Source organism: Salvelinus sp. IW2-2015, linkage group LG5 (genome assembly GCF_002910315.2).
Source record: "Salvelinus sp. IW2-2015 linkage group LG5, ASM291031v2, whole genome shotgun sequence".
In the NCBI taxonomy this organism is placed as follows: Eukaryota; Metazoa; Chordata; class Actinopteri; order Salmoniformes; family Salmonidae; genus Salvelinus; species Salvelinus sp. IW2-2015.
In genome coordinates, this window is record NC_036844.1 from 2,146,060 (window position 1) to 2,171,513 (window position 25,454).

Here is a 25,454-nt window from a genome sequence, read left to right on the forward strand (position 1 = left end):
GCACCTTATTGGGTGTCTATTAGGGCTCCCGAGTGGCGCAGCGGTCTAAGGCAAGCGATCTCAGTGCGAGGCGTCACTACAGACACCCTGGTTTGAATCCAGGCTGTGTCACAACCGGCCGTGATGGGGAGTCCCATAGGGCACAATTGGCCCAGCGTCGTCCGGGTTTGGCTGCTGTAGACCGTCATTGTAAATTAGAATTTGTTCTTAACTGACTTGCCTAGTTAAATAAAGGTTACAGTGTAATTTCAATGTAGATTCACTCCAGTTGTCAATGGTAAGCTAAAAAAAAATACTCTTCAGGATGCAGGCAGAGTTTTGAAAAACCTTTGCATTKTTTTTTTTTTACTCATTATGACATAATTGTGACGTCATATGGGGGACACCTGGTGCATTCAAAACAACTTGGGAACTTGGAAACCTCCAACTTCAGTGCATTCAAGACTGTGAAAAAACKGTGAAAAAACAAGCCCTGACTTTCTGACCTGAAGAGGTCATGATTTGACATCATATTTTTCAGAGTTCCTAGTTGTTTTGAAAGCACCAACTTTGCCTGAATTTGGAATTTCAGTAGATACTGTGCTGTGTGCAGTTCCCCCCCTTAGACATTTGATTCTAAAATAGCCTACATGTAGAAAACGAACACTTGAACAACTGTTGAGTGGTTGTTAATCATCATTGTGCATCCCTCCACATAATCATGGCATTTGATGCAGCTTATGATTGTTTCCATGAAAATGAAAATTATATTGGGCTCTCCCTGGTGGTCTTCTGTGAGTATTTTGTCCTTGCTATCTGGAATCCTTGAGACGTCCGTCCGTCCCACCGCCCCCCCCCCCGAGTTTATTTCCGCCTGCATCGATGCTTATCAGATATCCAGTAGACCTAAGCAATATAACATGATTATAACAGCTGAATGGTGGCCAATTGAATGGCAACATTACAGAATAAACACACTTAATTCGTTTCAAATGAGGACTCTTATTTGGACGTTTTTACAAACATTAGTTTTGCCCCAGGAAGTGCTTGGCCGTGTTCTCGCGTATTTACAAATATGAACGGGAACAGATTCTTGTTTTGGAAGGCAGCTGACTAGCAACAAAAGCGTGCTGTTTTTCGACAATTGACCCGACATGACTGCTGCCAGACCGCTCGAGATGGAGCGGCCAAGGCACCGTCCGTTTCTGATCGGTGTTAGCGGAGGAACTGCCAGTGGCAAGGTAGGTAACGTTAACTAGCTACACAATAATAGCTATCTAGCCTGCTGTCAGCTAGCTGTCGTTTCAACAATCAGTAAAGTAGCTAGCTAACGTTAGCTAGTTTTCGTTTTCCCAATGAACTGAAAGCAAACACTGAAAGCAGACACATCAGGATGTCACTTGAAACCAAGCCATCTATTAATTTATTGTCTTGTTTTCTGTCTGTCTGACAATTTTGAAATGTGCCAGCTACTTCACTCTGCTAAGGCTATGCCCCAACCTTATCATCAAACTGAAATTATGTTTCTGATTTTTAGTCAACAGTATGTGCAAAAATCATGGAGTTGCTGGGCCAGAACAAGGTGGACCATCGTCAGAGGAAAGTGGCCATCATCAGCCAAGACAGCTTCTACAAAGTCTTGACACCTGACCAGAAGGCCAGGGCACTCAAGGGCCAGTACAATTTTGACCACCCAGGTACTACAGGCCTGTATGGATATTGTAATAACATAAGTATAATTGTTGTAATAACATACGCTCTATCAGGCACTTATCACTCACTAGATTACATTAATTCAATTAATCAAGCAATGGCAAATGTTCTAACTAGCTGCAATGTGAAAAATGTAGGTTAACATAAGTAATCATTATTATAAACATAAAATAAATGCATATCTGGATGGAAAAAGTGAATAACGTTGAAATGTTTATTACAGATGCTTTCGACAACGAGTTGATGTACCAAACCCTGAAGGATATTGTGGAGGGGACAGTGGTGGAGGTGCCGACATATGACTTTGTCACGCATTCGAGGTGAGGGAAACATTCCATATGGAAACATACCATTTCAGTTGGAAATGCCCTTCTTGAATTCAGACAGACCGGGTCAAAAAGGCCCACCCTACACATTCCAGAGCTCAGATAGTTGACTCTTGAACTAAGACATGACCTTTGACCTAAGATGTCTCTAACCCAGCTCATCTGCAAACACACCGAACAAAAATATAAATGCAACATGTGAAGTGTTGGTCCCATGTTTCATGAGCGGAAAAAAATACATAAAAAAATTAATAAGCACATAAAGCTTATTTCTCCAAAATGTTGTGCACAAATTGGTTTACATCCCTGTTAGTGAGCATTTATCCTTTGTCAAGATAAAGAATCCACTTGACAGGTGTGGCATATCAAGAAGCTGATTAAACAGCATGATCATTACACAAGGGCACTCTAAAATGTGTTTTGCCACACAACAAAATGCCACAGATGTCTCAAGTTGGGGGAGCGTGCAATTGGCATGCTGAATGCAGGAATGTCGACCAGAGCTGTTTATTTATTTATTTAACCTTTATTTAACTAGGCAAGTCAGTTAAGAACAAATTCTTATTTACAATGACAGCCTACCAAAAGGCAAAAKACCTCCTGTGGTGACGGGGGCTGGGATTAAAAATAAATAAAAAACATATAAATATAGGACAAAACACACATCACGACAAGAGAGACAACACAACACTACATAAAGAGACCTAAGATGACAACATAGCAAGGCAGCAACACTTGAGAACAACATGGTAGCAAAACAACATGGTAGCAGCACAAAACATGGTACAAACATTGGGCACCGACAACAGCACAAAGGGCAAGAAGGTAGAGACAACAATTCATCACGCAAAGCAGCCACAACTGTCAGTTAGAGTGTCCATGATTGAGTCTTTGAATGAAGAGATTGAGATAAAACTGTCCAGTTTGAGTGTTTGTTGCAGCTCGTTCCAGTCGCTAGCTGCAGCGAACTGAAAAGACGAGCGACCCAGGGATGTGTGCTTTGGGGACCTTTAACAGAATGTGACTGGCAGAACGGGTTTTGTAACCAAGTCTAGATTTTAACTTTAGACTGCAGCTTTGATATGTGCTGAGAGAAGGACAGTGTACTATCTAGCCATACTCCCAAGTACTTGTATGAGGAGACTACCTCAAGCTCTAAACCCTCAGAGGTCGTAATCACACCTGTGGGGAGAGGGGCATTCTTCTTACCAAACCACATGACCTTTGTTTTGTTGGTGTTCAGAACAAGGTTAAGAGTAGAGAAAGCATTTATTACAAACCTGGGGAGGGTCCAGCTGAGTATAAGACTGTATCATTTGCATATAAATGGATGAGAGAGCTTCCTACTGCCTGAGCTATGTTGTTGATGTAAATTGAGAAGAGCGTGGGGCTTAGGATTGAGCCTTGGGGTACTCCCTTGGTGACAGGCAGTGGCTGAGACAGCAGATTTTCTGACATTATACACTGCACTCTGAGGTAGCTAGCAAACAAAGACCCCTCAGAGACACCAATACTCCTTAGCTGGCCCACAAGAATGGAATGGTCTACTGTATCAAAAGCTTTGGCCAAGTCAATAAAAATAGCAACACAACATTGCTCAGAATCAAGGGCAATGATGACATCATTGAGGCTCTTTAAGGTTTCACTGACACATCCATAACCTGAGCGGAAAACAGATTGCATATCAGAGAGAATACTATAGACATCTAGAAAGCCAGTCAGTGGATTATTGACAAGTTTTTCCAACACTTGATAAACAGGGCAAAATAGAAATGGGCCTAAAACAGTTAGGATCAGCTTGATCTCCCCCTTTAAATAAAGGACAAACTGTGGCTGCCTTCCAAGCAATGGGAACCTCCCCAGAAAGGAGAGACAGGTGAAAAAGATCAGAGATAGGCTTGGCGATGATAGGGGCTGCAACCTTAAAGAAGGGTCTAAACCATCTGACCCAGATGTTTTTTTGGGGTCAAGTTTCAGGAGCTCCTCTAGCACCTCGGACTCAGTGACTGCCTGCAGGGAGAAACTTTGTAGCGGGCAGGGGAAAAAGAGGGAGAAGCATCGGGGATAGTCGCATTAGAAGGGGTGGGAGATGAGGAAATGTTGGACGGGCAAGGAGGCATGGCTGAGTCAAATGGGAATCCTGACTTAATGAAGTGTTGCTTGAAGAGCTCAGCCATGTGCTTCTTGTCAGTAACAACCACATCATCAACTTTAAGGGACATGGGCAGCTGTGAGTAGGAGGGTCTATTCTCCAGGTCTTTAACCGTTTTCCAGAACTTCTTGGGGTTAGACCCACTGCTCCTTAAAGTAACTCACTTTGGCCTTCCAGATAGCCTGAGTGCACTTATTTCTCATTTGCCTGAACGAGAGCCAGTCAGCCTGAGTATGTGTGTGCCGAGCCTTTCGCCAAATGTAATTGTTTAGGTGGAGTAACTCTGCAAGATCACGGTCGAACCAGGGGCTGAACCTGTTTTTAATTCTCATTTTCTTGACGGGGGCGTGTTTGTTAACAATATAACTGAAAATATCAAGAAAGAATGTCCAAGCGTCTTCGACAGAGGGGATCAAGCTGATTCTATACCATTTTACAGAGGCCAGTTCATGAAGGAAGGCTTGCTCATTAAAGTGTTTTAGCAAGCGTCTATGACAAATCAGGACAGGTAATTTCACTGAGCAGCCATTACGAACACAGGCTGTAAAACAGTGATCACTAAGGTCATTACAGAAAACACCAGACTGATACCTATCAGGATTATTTGTGAGGATAACATCGAGGAGAGTAGCCTTTTCTGTGTGTTTGGAGTCATACCTTGTGGGATTGGGAATAATCGGAGAAAGATTTAAGGAGTCCCATTGCTTTAGGACTTGGGCAGGTGGTTTAAGCATGTCCCAGTTTAGGTCACCTAGCAGGACAAATTCAGACTTGGTGTAAGGGGCCAGGAGAGAGTTTAGGGCAGGTAGGGTACAGGCCGGTGCTGATGGAGGACAATAGCACCCAGCATCAGTCAACAAAGAGCTATTTGAAAGTTTAGTACTTAAAACCAGCAAATCAAATTGTTTGGGGACAGACTTGGAGACAACCGAGCACTGAAGGTGATCCTTGGTAAAGATTRCCAATCCCCCACCTATGGAAGTTCTGTCTTGCCGAAAAAGGTTATAACCATTAAGGTTAACATCATTATTCAAAACACTCCTCCTTAACCATGTCTCAGTAATGACCAACACATCTGGATTGGAGCTGTGAACCCACACTTTCAATTGTTCCATTTTAGGTAATAAGCTTTTAGTGTTAACGTGCAGAAAACCCAGGCTTTTACGAGAGCAGAAATCAGTGAAACAGATATCAGAGCACAAGTCAGAATTGGCGCTAGCAACTGTAAATGGGCCAGGGTGTTACATGCACATTTCCAGATATCATCAACAGTAATACAATACATCTGTTCCCAGAATTTAATGTTAATTTCTCTACCATAAGCTGCCTCCAACATCATTTTAGAGAATTTGGTAGTATGTCCATCCGGCCTAACAAATGCAGACCACGTGTATGGCGTCGTGTGGGCGAGCGGTTTGCTAATGTCAACTTTGTGAACAGAGTGCCCCATGGTCCGGGTGGGGTTATGCTATAAGCTACGGACAACGAACACAATTGCATTTTATCGATTGCAATTTTAATACACAGAGATACCGTGACGAGATCCTGAGGCCCATTGTTGAGCCCACTGCCGCCATCACCTCATGTTTCAGTATGATAATGCACGGCCCCATGTTGCAAGGATCTGTACACAGTTCATGGAAGCTGAAAATGTCCCAGTTCTTCCATTCTTCTTATACTCACCAGACACGTTACCCATTGAGCATGTTTGGGATGCTCTGGATCAATAACATGTTCTAGTTCCCGCCAATATCCAGCAACGTCACACTTCTTGAGGTGTATGGTGGTCACACCTACCTTTTATTTTTTTAAGGTATCTGTGACCAATGGCAGAATATCTGTATTCCCAGTCATGTGAAATCCATAGATTAGGGCCTAATGAATTTTTCAATTGACTGATTTCCATATTTGAACTGTAACTCTTTGAAATTGTTGCATGTTGCATTTATATTTTTGTTCAGTAAACATACCAATCATGCGAAAGTTATTCTGTCTATAGATGTGTCTTTGTGTGTACTAAATGTGTGTGTTCCAGGCTGCAGGACAGGATAACAGTGTACCCGGCTGACGTGGTTCTGTTTGAAGGGATCCTGGTTTTCTACTCTCAGGAAGTGAGGGATATGTTTCACATGAAGCTCTTTGTGGACACAGACTCTGATGTCAGACTGTCTCGCAGAGGTACTACTGACACACAAATTAAGAGGATGTACCATCTATAGATTGTCATATGCACTTCCATACTCATACTTTACTCTAGCATCTTTGATATACATATTTGTCACATCTTGGTCCTGATCTGCTTGTTGTGGATTTTACCTGCAGTTCTGCGGGATATGAAGAGAGGCAGAGACCTGGAGCAGATCCTCACCCAGTACACCACATTCGTTAAGCCAGCCTTCGAGGAGTTCTGTTTGCCTGTAAATGTCCAGTGCTGCCCCACTTACAATACACAAACAGATAATGGACACTAATTCATTATTAATAGGCCTAATTATGGACACAATATGACACATTTAACACATTCAGTCAGCTGATTTACATCAGTGAGACGTTTAAATGACTCAATTACAAATGTGCGCAAAGCTGTCAAGGCAAAGGGTGGCTACTTTGAAGAATCTAAAATGCATAATATATTTGGATATGTTTAACACATGATTCCATATGTGTTATTTCATAGTTTTAATGTATTCACTATTATTCTACAATGTAGAAAATAGTAAAAAATAAAAACCCTTGAATGAGGTGTCCAAATTGAGAATGGTCCTTTTTTTCCAGACCAAGAAATATGCAGATGTCATTATTCCTCGAGGAGTTGACAACATGGGTAATAATAACGCTCATGAATCATGAAGAATCTCCATCCCTCTCCTTTCCCCTCATTAATCTGCCTTTCTTTCTCTCCGCAGTGGCCATCAACCTCATTGTGCAGCACATCCAGGACATCTTGAATGGGGACCTCTGTAAGTGGCACCGTGGAGGAGCGGTCAACGGGCACAGCCGGGGCTTAAAGCGGGCCGCCTCGGAGCAGGGGGACCTGGCCAACTTCCCCCCAGGGAAGAGGGTCCTACTAGAGCCCAGCAGTCGCCCCCACTGAGACAAAAATCTGTGTTTACTGTCTGTCAGTCTACTATATATATATGTGTGTGTTTTGTAGTATGTATTTAGAATTGAGGGTTGATGCTTTTACTGACTAGGTCTGGGATGGGGGAGAGCTGGGGGGGGGACTAGCTCCTGTAACTCACCTGCAGAGCATCCAATCAGATAGGGAAGGCTTGAGAATACATCCAAAATAATTCATTAATATATCACAAACAGTTAGAGCAGGTATGACACAACTCTTTTTGAAAAATGACTGTCTTCCATGTGTAMATTTTTACCCTGCAGTGGTTTGACTACCTCCGGCTGACAGGAGTGAGATGGTGGAATAAAAACTTTTTTCTTTTAAATGTCTGTTTTGATTTTGGCTTTGTTTGCTGCTTAAAATGTGTTATATTGTATCTGAACATGTGAAAATCAGATAAGTATAACATTTATCACCTGATGTGTGCACTTCAGTAGGCTGTTTGGATTGTGAAATATCTGCTGGATCATCCCTTGATGCCATGGTAAATTCATGCCTTGTGAGTTTATTTTTTAAAGCATTTTCCTAATGACCATGATATTTAAGAAATAAAATATATTCACTATCAGAGGCTTGTGGTTATTTTCTACCCTAATGTGCGAGCACAACAAGCCTCCCATTGACATCAATGCATGATAATGTAAAAGTTACGAGTGCAGGTCTTGTTGGGATTTGGCCCATAAGGAGGAAGTAAGTAGCATAGTATGACAAACCTCTTCCATTCAGCAGACAGTGATGTATAGAAACTGAGCAGTTTTATTGGAGTTGGAAAGCACAGTGTGATGAGTTGGATGACACCATTATTCCAAAGGAATAATGACTAACTACAGCACACAATGGACTGACAAACACAGATCCCACCCAGACACACACCCCCTCTTTACTGGGACACACGCCTGGTTGCCTGACAGTTCTCTTACTCAAACATGGCACACGATGATTGAATATGACAGATAATAGATCACAGCATCTTTAGTACTTCTCTTTTTGAGTGCACATTTGTATGGCACTTCTCTTAATAGACAATCCTTTTTAAGAACAAAAGGAGCACTGTATATAATAAATCATAACCATATATGATTCATAATATTAATAATCTTGTTACAAGTCTAGTCCCTTTGTGGTCCTCCACCTCGCCTAACCCCTCAACTGACCATTTCCAAAACCACACTCCTGCCCAGTCAAGTCTGCATTGTGACAGAGTTCATGGCAGAATATAGTCCGGAACACTGAGGAGGATTCCATGGATACAAGGAAGTTCCTCTTCCTTCCATGTTTGAGGGAAGTTAAGTCAGGAGAGGGAGCAGTAGGGACTGACCCAAGGATGGCCCACACTCTGTAGGGTGAGGGAGGGAATATCTGAGCGTCTAGAGGAGCTTTCACCTCACACACTCGCTGACACACACATTTATACATTAAAATGGGAGAGGACAGGGAGCAGTCTCTTCCGTTGTTCGACATCTCCACCTCCTCTCCTTATATGAAGTTTTCCTCTTCTCCTTGGCACCAGTCTTTTTCCTCTCTCACCTCCCGTTGGTTAGGAATTTCTCTCCTGCCAACTGCAGTTCTGGGTGGGGAGAACCCAATGTAACTCCAATCATAACCTCCCCATAATCTCCCAGTGTCTCAGAGCAGCACAGTCACTGTAAACCATGGCAGTCTTTCCCCCCCCTACTAGCCTACTGTATATCCTCTGGTCTGGTCCAGCCCTAGTCAGTCTTTCTTCCCCTGTTAGTGAGGTCCAGTTGATTGTGTCCATCCATCTATCCATCTGTAGCACAGTGGAGGTCCCTCGGCGAGCCCTGGCTGTGGTCTCGGGGCCACGCCGCACCGCCAACCCCCCCCCCCCCCCCYMMSYCTTCTCCTCGCGCTCCGTCCGCCGCCGGGTGATGTTGCGAGGCTTGATCTTCAGTGAGAGCTCCCACAACGCCTCCTCGGCCAGATGGTCGCTGAAGTCGTTGAAGAAGCAGACTATGTCGTCGTTACGCTTCGGCTCGTAATGCCTGGGGTGGGTGGGAAAGACAGAACGAGTCGATCAACGAGATGCCTATATCTTTCCATGACAGACTGACCAGGTCAATTCGGATGAAAGCTACAGTGTAGATGAAGGGGAGGTGACAGGTTAAAGAAGGACTTTTAAGCCTTGAGACAATTGAGACATGGATTGAGTATGTGTGCCATTCAGATGTGTGCCATGTATGTGTGCCATCCCAACGCTGCTGTGTTTTTCATGTTCAACAGTTTCCTGTGTGTATCAAGAATGGTCCACCACCCAAAGGACATCCAGCCAACTTGACACAACTGTGGGAAGCACTGGAGTCAACATGCGCCAGCATCCCTGTGGAACGCTTTTGACACCTTGTAGAGTCCATGCCCCGACAAATTGAGGCTGTTCTAAGGGCAAAAGGGAGGGGGGGTGCAACTCAATATTAGGAAGGTGTTCCTAATGTTTGGTATCCTCAGTGTCAACCTTCTGTTGTATGGGGGTTAACATGGAGGTTGTAATGTACACTGTGGATAATTATTGTAGTCTTATTGAATTACATTAAATATAACATATTCATCTATCATAATGTGAGGTTACCACACTCTCAATCTGTTTGGAGATTTGTGGATGCTTTTCTCATGGGACAACAGTTCTACTCACACTTGGCCCCTCGTATCAATGGGTCTCAATGGGACTTACCTGCTTAAATAAAGGTTAAATAATATAAATACTCACACTTGCTGGAAGCGCCTCATACTGTCCAGGATGTTGAACTGCTGCCAGCGCTTGGAGAAGTTGACCTTCCCGTCGATGAGGTCGGGGTTCCCCAGGTGGACGAAGGTCAGGTCCTGCAGGATCAAACCGCTGGAAAAGGAGAGGAGAGAAATGGAAGAGAGAGAGATTAGGCTAAATATAGACAAACAGTCCTAGGAAGAATAGGCAAAACACACAACCACATACACACAAACACTTTCATTGAACATTACCTAGCTCAGTTGCACATGTACCGAAACACAGACATAAAAACAGACTTACAGGTATGGGATGCACGGAGGCTCCACGTCGGCCAGAGCCGCCCGGTACGCTCTGAAAGACGACGAGCTGTCAATCAACGTACAGTATTCCTCCAATCCCTGTGAGAGAACAAGTGTGTTACAATGTGTTACACCCATAACACACCCCGATACCTGAGTATATTAAAAGTGAGACTCCATAGAAAGAATTGAAACACGACTATGAATATCTAGATCTCTGTGTGTCAGACTTGACCCACTACTGTCTGACTGACCTCTGAGGTCTGTTTCTGCCACTCCAGCCTGCGGATGGGGGCCGAGTCCAGGGCAGACAGTATTGCCAAGTAYGAGTTGAAATTGTTCAACTTCCGTAAGTGCTACACGGGGAAAAGAAAAACAGGACAAGAACAGTCGTCCAGAGAGTTAACCATCAACTAAATATACTAGTTCAAATCAATTTATATAGCCCTTCTTACATCAGCTGATATCTCAAAGTGCTGTACAGAAACCCAGCCTAAAACCCCAAACAGCAAGCAATGCAGGTGTAGAAGCACGTTAAGAGGAAGAGCTGTGGTTGTATAAATGTCGAGATTGGTTACCTTCATGATCTTGATGAACTTGAGAAGCAGCTTCTCTCGGTCCTGGGCTTTCTCCTGCTGAATGATTAGAGAGCGCACCCTAGAGGACAAACAAACAGTGTTGCATGTGAGAGAAGTAGAATTAGGATCTGGCTGAAAATACTTGAATCAGTTATAGAACCCATTGCCCTTTATGGTTGTGAGGTCTAGGGTCCGCTCACCTACCAAGAATTCACAAAATGGGACAAACACCAAATTGAGACTCTGCATGCAGAATTCTGCAAAAACATCTATGTACAACGCAAAACACCACATAATGCATGCAGAGCAGAATTAAGCCGATACCCGCTAATTATCCAAATCCAGAACAGAACTGTTAAATTCTACAGCCACCTAAAAGGAAGCGATTCCCAAACCTTCCATAACAAAGCCATCACTTACAGAGAAATGAACCTGGAGAAAAGTCCCCTAAGCAAGCTGGTCCTGGGGCTCTGTTCACAAACACAAACATACCCCACAGAGCCCCAGGACAGCAACACAATTAGACCCAACCAAATCATGCGAAAACAAAAAGATAATTCCTTGACACATTGGAAAGAATTGACCAAAAAACAGATAAAACTGGAATGCTATTTGGCTCTTAATAGAGAGTACAGTGGCAGGCTACCTGGCCACTGTGACTGACCCAAAATTCAGGAAAGCTTTGACTATGTAAAGACTCAGTGAGCATAGCCTTGCTATTGAGAAAGGCCGCCGTAGGCAGACCTGGCTCTCAAGAGAATACATGTGCACACTGTCCACAAAATGAGGTGGAAACTGAGTTGCACTTCCTAACCTCTTGCCAAATGTATGACCATAGAGACACACATTTCCCTCAGATTACACAGACCCACAAAGAATTTGAAAACAAATCAAATTTTGATAAACTCCCATATCTATTGGGTGAAATACCACAGTGTGCCATCACAGCAGCAAGATTTGTGACCTGTTTACCACAAGAAAAGGGCAACCAGTGAAGAACACCACTGTAAATACAACCCGTATTTGTTTATTTATTTTCCCTTTTGTACTTTAACTATTTGCACATCGTTATAACACTGTACATAGCCATACTATGACATTTGAAATGTCTCTAATCCTTTGAAACTTTTGTGAGTGTAATGTTTACTGTTCCTTTTTTATTGTTTATTTCAGTTATTTTCATTATCCATTTCACTTGCTTTGGCAATGTTAACATACAGTACCAGCCAAAAGTTTGGACACACCTAATTTTTCTTTATTCTCATTATTTTTTTAAACTATTTTCTACAGTGTAGAATAATAGTGAAGACATCAAAATTATGCAATAACACATATGGAATCATGAAGGAGTTCCCATATATCTGCAGCTCAACTCATCCCAAACCATCTCAATTGGGTTGAGGTCGGGTGATTGTGGAGGGTCATCTGATGCAGCACCATCATTCTCCTTCTTGGTCAAATAGCCCTTACACAGCCTGGAGATGTGTTTAGGGTCATTGTCCTGTGGAAAAACAAATGATAGTCCCACTAAGCGCAAACCAGACGGGATGGCGTATCGCTGCAGAATGCTGTGGTAGCCATGCTGGTTAAGTGTGCCTTGAATTCTAAACAAATCACAGACAGCGTCACCAGCAAAGCACCATCAAACCTCTTCCTCCATGCTTCACGGTGGGAACCACACATGTGGAGATCATCTGTTCACCTACTCTGCGTCTCACAAAGACACAGCGGTTGGAACCAAAAATCTCAAATTTGGACAGATTTCCACCGGTCTAATGTCCACTGCTCATGTTTCTTGGCCCAAGCATGTCTCTTCTTATTATTGGTGTAATTTAGTAGTGGTTTCTTTGCAGTAATTCAACCATGAAGGCCTGATTCACACAGTCTCCTCTGAACAGTTGATGTTGAGATGTGTCTGTTACTTGAACTCTGTGAAGTATTTATTTGGGGTGCAATCTAAGGTGCACTTAACTAATGCACTTATCCTCTGCAGCAGAGGTAACTCTGGGTCTTCCTTTCCTTGTGGCGGTCGTCATGAGAGCCAGTTTCATCATAGCGCTTGATGGTTTTTGTGACTGCACTAGAAGAAACTTTCAACGTTTTTGAAATTTTCCGCATTGACCTTCATGTCTTAAAGTAATGATGGACTGTCGTTTCTCTTTGCTTATTTGAGCTGTTCTTGCCATAACATGGAATTTGTCTTTTACCAAATAGGGCTATCTTCTGTATACCACCCCTACCTTGTCACAACACAACTGATTGGCTCAAACGCATTAAGCAAAGAAATTCCACAAATTAACTTAATAACTGTTAATTGAAATGTGCATTCCAGGTGACTACCTCATGAAGCTGGTTGAGAGAATGCCAAGCGTGTGCAAAGCTGTCATCAAGGCAAAAGGTGGCTACTTTGAAGAATCTAAAATATATTTTGATTTGTTTAACACTTTCTTTGGTTACTACATGATTCCATATGTGTTATTCCATAGTGTTGATGTCTCCACTATTATTCTACAATGTAAAAAATACTAAAAATAAAGAAAAACCCTGGAAGAGTAGGTGTGTCCAAACCTTTGACTGCTACTGTATGTTTCCCATGCGAATAAAGCCCTTTGAATTGAACTGAAAGCGAGATGGTGTGTGTGACAAAGAGAAAATGTGCCATTGTGACTGATCATTACRAAGCTAGGTGATTTATATGGTGGGAGTTTGGTAATGCATTGACAGGCTGTACGTATAGGCTCAGGTCCAGCTCTCACCAGTAGCTCATGTTGTTAAAGTGCTCTGTGAACTGAGTCAGATTCGGACTCTTCTCCTCATTCTGCTCCTTGGCCCAAAGCAACACCTCAGGAATCTATCAAAAAAGAACAAATAAGGAGAGAGGAGAGATTGAGTTAAATCCGTCACTGGAGCAGAATGTCAATTTCTCTGCAGTGAAGGTGAAGAAAAGCAGAGATAGTTAGGGGCTCTCTGGTACCTCAATTTTGTAGAACAGTTCTGCATCCAGTAGTGTGAGCTGATCGGCAATCTCATGGCTGCGGAAGTCATGCAGCGTTCCGGGCCTGGAGTAACACACACAATCAATTTCCATTCAAAATCCTATTTTCCCTAACCCCTTACCTTAATTCTAACCCACTAAGCTTAGACTATAAAATACAAAAGTTCATGGACAACCCTTCAAACTAGTGAATTCGGCTATTTCAGCCACACCCGTTGCTGACAGGTGTATAACATCGAGCACATCGCCATGCCACCTCCATAGACAAACATTGGCAGCAGAATGGCCTTACTGAAGAGCTCATTGACTTTCAACGTGGCACCGTCAGAGGATGCCACCTTTCCAACAAGTCAGTTCGTCAAATTTCTGCCCTGCTCAACTGTAAGTGCTGTTATTGAAAAGTGGAAACGTCTAGCAGCAACATCGGCTCAGCCGCCAAGTGGTAAGCCACACAAGCTCACAAAACAGGACTGCCGAAGCGCGTAAAAATGGTCTTTCCTCGGTTGCAACACTCACTACCGAGTTCCAAACTGCCTCTGGAAGCAATGTCAGCACAATAACTGTTTGTAGGGAGCTTCACAAAATGGGTTTCCGTGACTGGGTAGACGCACACAAGCCTAAGATCCCAATGCGCAATGCCAAGTGTCGGCTGGAGTGGTGCAAAGCTAAGGCTCCTTAGTTCCAGTGAAGGGAAATCTTAAAAATACACCATACAATGACATTCTAGACGATTCTGTGCTTCCAATTTTTTGGCAACAGGTCCATACAGAAATAGTTTGTCGAGATCGGTGTGGAAGGACCTGGCTAGCCTGCATAGAGCCCTGAACTCAACCCCATCTAACACCTTTGGGATGAATTAGAACGCCGACTGTGAGCCACGCCTAATCACCCAACATCAGTGCCGACCTCACTAATGCTCTTGTGGCTGAATGGAAGCAAGTCCCCGCAGCAATGTTCAAACTAGAGGTCGACCGATTATGATTTTTCAACGCCGATACCGATTATTGGAGAACCAAAAAAGCCGATGCCGATTAATCGGCCGATTTTTAAAATGTATTTGTAATAATGACAATAACAACAATACTGAATGAACACTTATTTTAACTTAATATAATACATCAATAAAAATCTATTTAGCCTCAAATAATGAAACATGTTCAATTTGGTTGAAATAATGCAAAAACAAAGTGTTGGAGAAGAAAGTAAACGTGCAATATGTGCAATGTAAAAAAGCTAACGTTTAAGTTCCTTGCTCAGAACATGAGAACATATGAAAGCTGGTGGTTCCTTTTAACATGAAACTTCAATATTCCAAGGTAAGAGGTTTTAGGTTGTAGTTAATATAGTATTTATAGGACTATTTCTCTCTATACCATTTGTATTCCATATACCTTTGACCATTGGATGCTCTTATAGGCACTTTAGTATTGCCAGTGTAACAGTATAGCTTCCGTCCCTCTTCTCACTCCTACCTGGGCTCGAACGAGGAACACATCGACAACAGCCACCCTCGAAGCAGCGTTACCCATGCAGAGCAAGGGGAACAACTACTCCAAGTCTCAGAGCGAGTAACGTTTGAAACGCTATTAGCGCGCACCCCGCTAACTAGCTAACCATTTCACATCGGATACACCAGCCTAATCTCGTGAGTTGATAGGCTTGAATTCATAAACAGCAGAGCTGCTGGCAAAACGCACGAAAGTTCTGTTTGAATGAATGCTTACGAGCCTGCTGCTGCCTACCATCGCTCAGTCAGACTGCTCTATCAAATCATAGACTTAGTTATAACATAATAACACACAGAAATACGAGCCTTTGGTCATTAATATGGTCGAATCCGGAAACTATCATTTCGAAAACAAAACGTTTATTATTATCGCATATAACCTGACTCTGCGTGCAATGAACGCAAGAGAAGTGACACAATTTCACCTGGTTAATATTGCCTGCTAACCTGGATTTCTTTTAGCTAAATATGCAGGTTTAAAAATATATACTTCTGTGTATTGATTTTAAAAAGGCATTGATGTTTATGGTTAGGTACACATTGGAGCAACGACAGTCCTTTTTCCGCGAATACGCACCGCATCGATTATATGCAACGCAGGACACGCTAGATAAACTAGTAATATCATCAACCATGTGTAGTTAACTAGTGATTATGATTGATTGATTGATTGTTTTTTATAAGATAAGTTTAATGCTAGCTAGCAACTTACGCGAATGCCAAGGCTCCTCGTGGAGTGCAATGAGAGGCAGTTGGTTAGAGTGTTGGACTAGTTAACTGTAAGGTTGCAAGATTGAATCCCCGAGCTGACAAGGTAAAAATCTGTCGTTCTGCCACTGAACAAGGCAGTTAACCCACCGTTCCTAGGCCGTCATTGAAAATAAGAACGTGTTCTTAACTGACTTGCCTAGTTAAATAAAGGTGTAAAAAATAATAATAATAAAATCGGCCAAATCGGTGTCCAAAAATACCGATTTCCGATTGTTACGAAAACTTGAAATCGTCCCTAATTAAATCGGCCATTCCGATTAATCGGTCGACCTCTAGTTCAAACGTCTAGTGGAAAGCCTCCCCAGAAGAGTGGAGGCTGTCATAGCAGCAAAGGAGGGACCAACGCCATATTAACGCCCATGATTTTGCAATGAGATGTTCGACAAGCAGGTGTCCACACAGACTTTTAGTCATGTAGTATAGCCTTTGTCCTCCATGAGACGTGGGAAATGTTCCCCACGAGGGAGAATGTTCCTTGTTTTACTGTCCTTGTGGATAAAATAACCAACCCACCCACCCACACAAATGCTTAATGACAGAGAAAGCAAACATATCAATAGTACAAGCAAATGCGAGAAGAGGTTGCTCTAGCCCCCTCCAATACTCTCCTGACCCTTGACCCCATGTCGATCCCTACCTGGCGGACACGCCCCGGGCAGCCAGCGGCTTGAGGGAGTTGGTGCAGCGCAGCAGCTTCTTCTGCTCCACCTGGACGACAATACGTTTAGAATTGCGTTTCTATTTTATCTACAGTATATAGTATGGTGCTTTTCATTTCCAAACAAAATGTCAAACAGAAAACAGACCTTGTCCAGGATGTTCTTGCGGAGCACGCGGGCCAGGCTCAGCTCGCCGTTACACACCAGCCTGAACACCAGGTCCATCAGTTGCTTCAGGATGTCCTCCGTCAACTCCACCAGACTGGGCGGGAAGAAAGAGCGGGAGGAAAAGAGCAGGGGATAAGTGAGTCAACGCCTCCACATCTGGACATMGCCATCTATCACTGTCATATATATTTGTTTAATAATGTGTCAACTAATCCTGTAAGACCAACTTGACAGTTTGACAATAAATAAATAACTCCTTCAAAATGTCTTCAATCTGGCTACAGGCCAGACAAACTGTTGGCGACCCTTGGGACTTTCTTGGAGTAAAAAGCCATTTGTGTGGCTCTACGGAGAGAGAGGGTCACCCATACTCACCACAGCTCATCCACCACTCGAACCAGCACAAAGAAGGTGTTCTTGCTGACCCGCTTCTTAAATGTGTCTGGACTGTGACAGAACCTGGTGTATGTGCTTGGTGGTGAAGGAGAACACATATTTTGAACTCATTCTCCTCGTAGTAAATACACACGCACACATTTTCCACTGTCTTTCCAACACACACAGTATCGAGCCAGCGAGACACTCGAGGCGACCAACACATGTCCAGTGGGTTTTCAAAGGATATCTGTAGTGCAGCTTCTTAATGAGGTCCTCTGGGCTAATGAATGTCCTGTATGTGGTCAGGAAGGCTTCACAGTACAACACCAGATCTGTCGGGGAGCAGAGGAGAACACCGCCCCTTTAAGTCTGAGGTCGAGGAACTAATGATGGATCCTATGAACTTTAGAAAGCATGGAGAGAGGACATGAATAGATAGGCAATAGGTCATCTCCATTCTGACAGAGAAAAATTATCTGGAAAACAGGAATGTTCTATCTATCTATCGCGAGATAGATCTATTCTATCTGTTCACATGTCAGAGTGAAAAGAGAGAATATACTGACATCACTGTACTGTATAACAATTTGACAGAAAGTGTGATCGGATCCCGTCCAGTTTGAACACACACACACCCACCCTGTGCCACTGACCCAGAACCACACATTCTAACGGGGGCTGCTGTCAAACGGTGATAAACGCGACCTACCTTTGCGTTCCGTCTCTGTGGCGTGGACTAACAGAATATCCCCTGATCCAGCACGCACGTCAGGACCATCATCATTCTGAGAGAGAGAGAATGAGAAAGAGAGATGGAGGGAGAGATGAATAGATGGAGAAAAAGAGCACCAGGGGGCATAGAGGGATAGAGAGAGGAGGGGGGTGAGGTAGAGAGAAAGAGGGTTAGGTAGAGAATTGATGAGGATTAGGGCAAAAATGCAGTCTAGCCCAAAATGCAGCTCTCTCCTCTCTTGTCCATGCTCACCCTCCCTCCCTTCCAGCCCTGCACCAGCTCCACTGACGAGTGAGAGAGGTGGAGAGAGAGAGAGAGAAAGAGAGGACTGGCATACGCAGGACACAGGCTGATCACACAAGCTGACAGATCCCCAACAATAATACCCTTGTTTACCGCTACAGCTGTCCTTTGTTGTTTAATCAGACCTCCCTTCTCTTATCCCCTTTCCTCCCTCCCTCTCTTTCCCTCTTGCTACATCTGACCTTGCAGAGTGGGGACCACCATTTCACACAAATCACACACACGCACACACAGACTCTCCTGCCTGTCAGACTGCACCAAACAGAAAAAAGGAAAGGACATTTTAATGGAGAAACGTGCCCTGCAGTTCCTGAGAATTTATTCTAGAGGTCAGTAGTGGACAGAGTTTTCTGATTTGGAGTTTTCTGTTTCAGCGTCTCACTAACATTATGTAACATGAATACATGGGACCACGCATTCTTAAAATGCTTAAAACGGATGACTAACTAGTTTTGAATAAAAGTGTCCGCTAAATGGAATATATTATATTGTTATTATGAATAGAATCCCATTGAAAGAAAGCGCAGTAGCCAAAGACAAACACATACTTTTCTCTATACAATGCTTAGCCAATAGACATTGGTGGTAATACTGTTAGTGCCGTAACGAATGAGGGCTATGTTACCTCTTGTTTTAGTGTAATCCTGGACATGATCTCTTTGTGGTCAATGAGAGAGAGCTCGTCCACTTCCTCGTCACAAGGCGCAGAGTCTGTTGACTTCTGCCTCCTACTGACACAGACAGACGGACGGACGGAAGCACCATTAGATCAGTTTACCTGGATTTATATACATAGAAATAGAATGACTACCTATAATAGAATTGTCACCCATGAAAAATGTTCCATTCAAATTGATGAATGGACTTTGTCTCTTCAAATAATTCTCTCTATGCTTACATATAGAATTGGTCGTTAATCAGTATCCATTTCATTCAATTGGCGTTTAATCTTCGAGGATCACCGGATCAAGTAATGACGTAACGGCCGAAGGGGAGAGTGTTTATGCAATGTGACCCTAGTGGCCACTCAATCCCTTACCTGTCCTTGTCCAGAGCCTCCTTGCTATTGGAGGAGGGCATCTGTGGAGAGGGGTCTTGAAGGACGTTGTCAGCAGAGTTGGGCTCCTGTCGGGGAAGAGTAAGCTCTGTCAAGGTAGGATGAGGAGCAGGAAACAAGGGACACCACCACATCATGTACACAAATGGTGTCTTCATAAAATAACTGTTGGCACAGGTAGAAGATATTAACCACTGATACAGGATCAGATCTTTGATCATCCCCCCTAATGGTTACTGTTAGGATTGTGGGTAGAATGATTTGATCCTAGATCTGTGGTTAGGACATAAACTCAGCAAAAAAAGAAAAGTCCTCTCACTGTCAACTGCGTTTATTTTCAGCGTGTAAATATTGTAAATAAATGTGTAAATATTTGTATGAACATAACAAGATTCAACAACTGAGACATAAACTGAACAAGTTCCACAGACATGTGACTAACAGAAATAGAATAATGTGTCCCTGAACAAAGGGGGCACAAAATCAAAAGTAACAGTCAGTATCTGGTGTGGCCACCAGCTGCATTAAGTACGGCAGTGCATCTCCTCCTCATGGACTGCACCAGATTTGCCAGTTCTTGCTGTGAGATGTTACCCCACTCTTCCACCAAGGCACCTGCAAGTTCCCAGACATTTCTGCCCATAGCCCTCACCCTCCGATCTAACAGGTCCCAGACGTGCTCAATGGGATTGAGATCCGGGGCTCTTCGCTGGCCATGGCAGAACACTGAGATTCCTGTCTTGCAGGAAATTACACACAGAACGAGCAGTATGGCTGGTGGCATTGTCATGCTGGAGGGTCATGTCAGGATGAGCCTGCAGGAAGGGACCACATGAGGGAGGAGGATGTCTTCCCTGTAACGCACAGCGTTGAGATTGCCTGCAATGACAACAAGCTCAGTCCGATGATGCTGTGACACACCGCCCCAGACCATGATGGACCCTCCCTCCAAATCAATCCCACTCCACAGTACAGGCCTCGGTGTAACGCTCATTTCTTCGACGATAAACGCAAATCCGACCATCCCCCATGGTGAGACCAAACTGTGACTCGTCAGTGAAGAGCACTTTTTGCCAGTCCTGTCTAGTCCAGCGACGGTGGGTTTGTGCCCATAGGCGACGTTGTTGCCGGTGATGTCTGGTGAGGACCTGCCTTACAACAGGCCTACAAGCCCTCAGTGCAGCCTCTCTCAGCCTGTTGCGGACAGTCTGAGCACTGATGGAGGGATTGTGCGTTCCTGGTGTAACTCGGGCAGTTGTTGTTGCCATCCTGTACCTGTCCCRCAGGTGTGATGTTCGGATGTACCGATCCTGTGCAGGTGTTGTTACACGTGGTCTGCCACTGCGAGGACGATCAGCTGTCCGTCCTGTCTCCCTGTAGCGCTGTCTTAGGCGACTCACAGTACGAACATTGCAATTTCTTGCCCTGGCAACATCTGCAGTCCTCATGCCTCCTTGCAGCATGCCTAAGGCACGTTCACGCAGATGARCAGGGACCCTGGGCATCTTTCCTTTGGTGTTTTTCAGAGTCAGTAGAAAGGCCTCTTTAGTGTCCTAAGATTTCATAACTGTGACCTTAATTGCCTACCGTCTGTAAGCTGTTAGTGTCTGAACGACCGTTCCACAGGGGCATGTTCATTAATTATTTATGGTTCATTGAACAAGCATGGGAAACAGTGTTTAAACCCTTTACAATGAAGATCTGTGAAGTTATTTGGATTTTTACAAATGATCTTTGAAAGACAGGATCCTGAAAAAGGGACGTTTCTTTTATTGCCGAGTTTATGATCTAGGTTGAGTGTTACTTACTCTGAGGCAGAGTGGCAGCTCCAGCTCCCCGTTGGCCTGGCTGGATGAGTAGAGGTTGACATACTCACCCTCTCCACCCTCGTCCACACTCTACGTGAAGAGAAGAGGGACGACCATGGAATTAAATAGAACAGATTTTATCTCTATGAGGACAGCAAGCTCAGAGGTAAGATGAGGCTTGGAGAAGCACTTCCACTCAACTACATTGTGTTGTATGGTTTCTACTGTACGTAACTGTCAATAATTGGCCACCAGGTGGCACTGGTGATTAGTGTTTAGTCATGTACAGTATTTCAGTAAAATGTGTGTCTGTTACACATGATAGTGAATAGGAGAATAGAGTCACAAGTTAGGATAATAAAATAGCCAAAATATAAGGTCTGGGAGTTAGATTTGTCTGTCTGTCTGCCTGCCTGCCTTTCTGCCTGCAAGCTCACCACGGCCGAGGTGTGGAGGAGAGAGTCAGTGAGAAGAGAAGTGGTCTCAGAGGAAGGAAGACAGACGGCCACAGAGCCCAATAGGTCGGCCAGGGAACAGTCGGGCCCTTCCCCGCTGCCAGCCAATAGGGTGGCATTGGCCAAGGCGACCTGGTCCGAGCTCTGCGATTGGTGGAGAGTAGGAAGGGAAACCAGGAAGAAGGAGAAAAGAACAAGGTAAAGACAGCAGAGAGAATCAGGTCAAAGTTGAAAAGGAAGTGAACAGTTGAAAGTCTCCAGCACCTCCTAAGCTCCTACTAACTTGGACTAATGTCATTCAACATACTATAACAATACATGGAATGATATCACATCTTTCTATGCCTTTCACATAGCCAAGAACACACCTGAACATACAACACACCTGAAGCAATGATTTCACCATAAAAACATTTCACCATAAACACCACCGGATGAAGGTATATTTACAATGCACAAATGTGTGTCTGAGATTGTGTGTGTGAAACGTTGTGCATATCAATCCCGTCATGTTCCTGCATACATACCAGCACACACAGAGCAGCCAGCACATAGATCACTGATAAACACCACACACACTGGCATGCGTACCCCCCCCACACACTACACTTACAGCACCTAGGGTATGCAAAAGAGGAGGGAGAACGAACTATGATGTTTCCACTGAAAACTTAAGGACAGCTTATTTTCTTTCCATACCCAACATTTTCTACATACTATTCTCCACAAACATACAACCATAAAATATACTTGACAACACAGGTCTGCGCGCACACACAGACAGACACATAGAGACAGACAGACACACAGAGACACAGACATACAGACAGAGATACAGAGACAGACAGAGATACAGAGACAGACAGAGATACAGAGACAGAGAGACAGACAGAGACAGAGAGACAGACAGAGACAGAGAGACAGACACAGAGACAGGAACAACAGATTTACAGAGACAGACAAACACAGGAGACAGAGAGACAGACAGACAGACAGACAGACACAGATAGACACAACACAGAGACAGAGCACAGAGATAGAATACAGAGACAGAGATAACAGAGATAGATGAGATACAGAGACACAGAGATACAGACGCAGAGGACATACAGACAGACGCAGAGACAGACCAGACGCATAGACAGACAGACGCAGAGACAGACAGACGCAGGAGAGAGACGACGCCAGAGACAGACAGACGCAGAGAAGACAGACGCAGAGACAGACAGACGCAGAGACAGACAGACGCAGAGACAGACAGACAGCAGAGACAGACAGACGCAGAGACAGACAACAAACAGAGACACAAAGAGAGAGCGACAGACGCAGAGACAGACACAAACAGAACACAAAGAGAGAGAGAGAGACACAGAGACAGACACAAAACAGAGACACAAAGAGAGAGAGAGACACAGAGAGAGACACAGAGACAGACACACAAGAGAGAGAGAGACACAAGAGAGAGAGAGAGACACAAAGAGAGGAGAGAGAGACCACAAAGAGAGAGAGAGAGAGACACAAAGAAGAGAGAGAGGACACAAAGAGAGAGAGAGAGACAGAAGACAGAAGACAGGACAGACAGGACACAGACAGACAACAGACGAGACAGACAGAGACAGACAGGACACAGAGAGAGAGACAGACAGAAAGAGAGAGAGACAGACAGAAAGAGCAGAGAGACAGACAGAAAGAGAAAGACAGACAGACAGACAGAGACAGAACAGAGACAGACAGAAAGAGAGAGACAGACAGACAGACAGACAGACAGACCAGACAGACAGAGACAGAGAGAGAGAAGAGAGAAGAGAGACAGACAGACAGAGACAGGCAGGACAGAGACAGAGCAGGCAGACAGAGACAGGTCTGCGCGCACACACAGACAGACACATAGAGACAGACAGACACACAGAGACACAGACATACAGACAGAGATACAGAGACAGACAGAGATACAGAGACAGACAGAGATACAGAGACAGACAGAGACAGAGAGACAGACAGAGACAGAGAGACAGACACAGAGACAGAGAGACAGAACAGAGACAGACATAGAGACAGACACAGAGACAGACACAGAGACAGACACAGAGACAGACAACGAGACGACACAGATTTACAGAGACAGACAGAGACAGACAGATACAGACAGAGACAGAGACAGACAGATACAGACAGAGACAGAGAGACATACAGAGAGACATAGACACAGAGACAACGAGAGACATAGACACAGAGACAGACAGAGAGACATAGACACAGAGACAGACAGACAGACAGACACAGAGACACAGACATACAGACAGAGATACAGAGACAGACAGAGATACAGAGACGACAGAGATACAAGAGACAGAGAGACAGACAAGACAGAGAGCAGACAGAGACAGAGAGACAGACACAGAGACAGAGAGACAGACACAGAGACAGACATAGAGACAGACACAGAGACAGACACGAGAGACAGGACACAGATACGAGGACAGACAGAGACAGACAGTACAGACAGAGACAGAGAGACAGACAGATACAGACAGAGCAGAAGATACAGACAGAGACAGAGAGACATACAGAGAGACATAGACACAGAGACAGACAGAGAGACATAGACACAGAGACAGACAGAGAGACATAGACACAGAGACAGACAGACAGACAGACCACAGAGACAGACACAGAGATAGAGATACAGAGACAGAGATACAGGAGATAGAGATACAGAGACAGAGAGACAAGACAGACACAGAGAGACAGACACAGAGACAGACACAGAGATAGAGATACAGAGACGAGATAGAGATACAGAGACACAGAGAGTACAAGACAGAGCATACAGACAGACGCAGAGACAGACAGACGCAGAGACAGACAGACGCAGAACAGAACAGACGCAGAGAGAGACAGACGCAGAGACAGGACAGACGCAGAGACAGACAGACGCCAGAGACAGACCAGCGCAGAGACAGACAGACGCAGAGACAGACAGACACGCAGAGACAGACAGACGCAGAGACAGACACAAACAGAGACACAAAGAGAGAGCGACAGACGCAGAGACAGACACAAACAGAGACACAAAGAGAGAGAGAGAGACACAGAGAGAGCACAGAGACAGACACACAAAGAGAGGAGAGAGAGACACAGAGAGAGACACAGAGACAGACACACAAAGAGAGAGAGAGAGACACAAAGAGAGAGAGAGAGACACAAGAAGAGAGAGAGAGAGACACAAGAGAGAGAAGAGAGACACAAAGAGAGAGGAGAGACACAAAGAGAGGAAGAGAGCACAAAGAGAGAGAGAGAGACAGACAGAGAGACAGAGACAGACAGACAGAGACAGACAGAGACAGACAGACAGAGACAGACAGACAGGAGGACAGAGAGAGACAGAAAGAGAGAGAGACAGACAGAAAGAGAAGAAGACAGAAGAGAGAGAGGACAGACAGACAGACAGACAGAGAAGAGACAGACAGACAGAAGAGAGACAGACAGACAGAGAGACAGAGAGACAGAAAAGAAGAGAGAGACAGAAAGAGAGAGAGACAGACAGACAGGACAGACAGACAGACAGACAGCACAGCGACAGAGACAGAGAGAGAGAAAGAGAGAAGAGAGACAGCAGACAAGAGACAGGCAGACAGAGACAGGCAGACAGAGACAGGCAGACAGAGACAGGCAGACAGAGACAGGCAGACAGAGACAGGCAGACAGAGACAGGCAGAGAGACAGAGCA

The 25,454-nt window shown here is 44.3% G+C and overlaps 2 protein-coding genes across 6 annotated transcripts in view; one reads left to right on the forward strand and one right to left on the reverse strand.

Moving 5' to 3' along the window:
* Positions 1–917: 917 nt before the first annotated feature.
* uck1 (uridine-cytidine kinase 1) lies at positions 918–7,859 on the forward strand. Its single transcript, XM_023987300.2, has 7 exons — positions 918–1,220; positions 1,517–1,676; positions 1,916–2,012; positions 6,206–6,348; positions 6,493–6,587; positions 6,946–6,994; positions 7,077–7,859. Exons 1-7 carry the CDS (start codon positions 1,134–1,136, stop codon positions 7,262–7,264), a joined length of 819 nt encoding a protein of 272 aa, XP_023843068.1. The 5' UTR covers positions 918–1,133; the 3' UTR covers positions 7,265–7,859.
* Positions 7,860–8,027: 168 nt separating this feature from the next.
* The window catches only part of LOC111964466 (rap guanine nucleotide exchange factor 1), a 109,820-nt gene continuing 92,393 nt past the window's right edge, over positions 8,028–25,454 (reverse strand). For 2 of the 5 annotated variants that reach the window (XM_070443519.1, XM_070443517.1), the window contains 16 exons: positions 21,707–21,868; positions 21,270–21,359; positions 19,444–19,529; positions 19,030–19,135; positions 18,078–18,153; positions 17,613–17,700; positions 17,366–17,455; positions 16,970–17,084; positions 16,801–16,871; positions 13,865–13,949; positions 13,647–13,741; positions 10,891–10,969; positions 10,567–10,668; positions 10,314–10,411; positions 10,014–10,142; positions 8,028–9,294 (listed from right to left, as the gene is read on the reverse strand). In XM_070443519.1, the coding sequence (XP_070299620.1) occupies positions 8,889–9,294; positions 10,014–10,142; positions 10,314–10,411; positions 10,567–10,668; positions 10,891–10,969; positions 13,647–13,741; positions 13,865–13,949; positions 16,801–16,871; positions 16,970–17,084; positions 17,366–17,455; positions 17,613–17,700; positions 18,078–18,153; positions 19,030–19,135; positions 19,444–19,529; positions 21,270–21,359; positions 21,707–21,868 (1,878 nt within the window). In that variant the 3' untranslated portion in view covers positions 8,028–8,888. The remainder of the gene's footprint in view (positions 9,295–10,013; positions 10,143–10,313; positions 10,412–10,566; positions 10,669–10,890; positions 10,970–13,646; positions 13,742–13,864; positions 13,950–16,800; positions 16,872–16,969; positions 17,085–17,365; positions 17,456–17,612; positions 17,701–18,077; positions 18,154–19,029; positions 19,136–19,443; positions 19,530–21,269; positions 21,360–21,706; positions 21,869–25,454) is intronic. The other 3 variants (XM_070443518.1, XM_070443521.1, XM_070443520.1) reach the window with 3 other exon arrangements.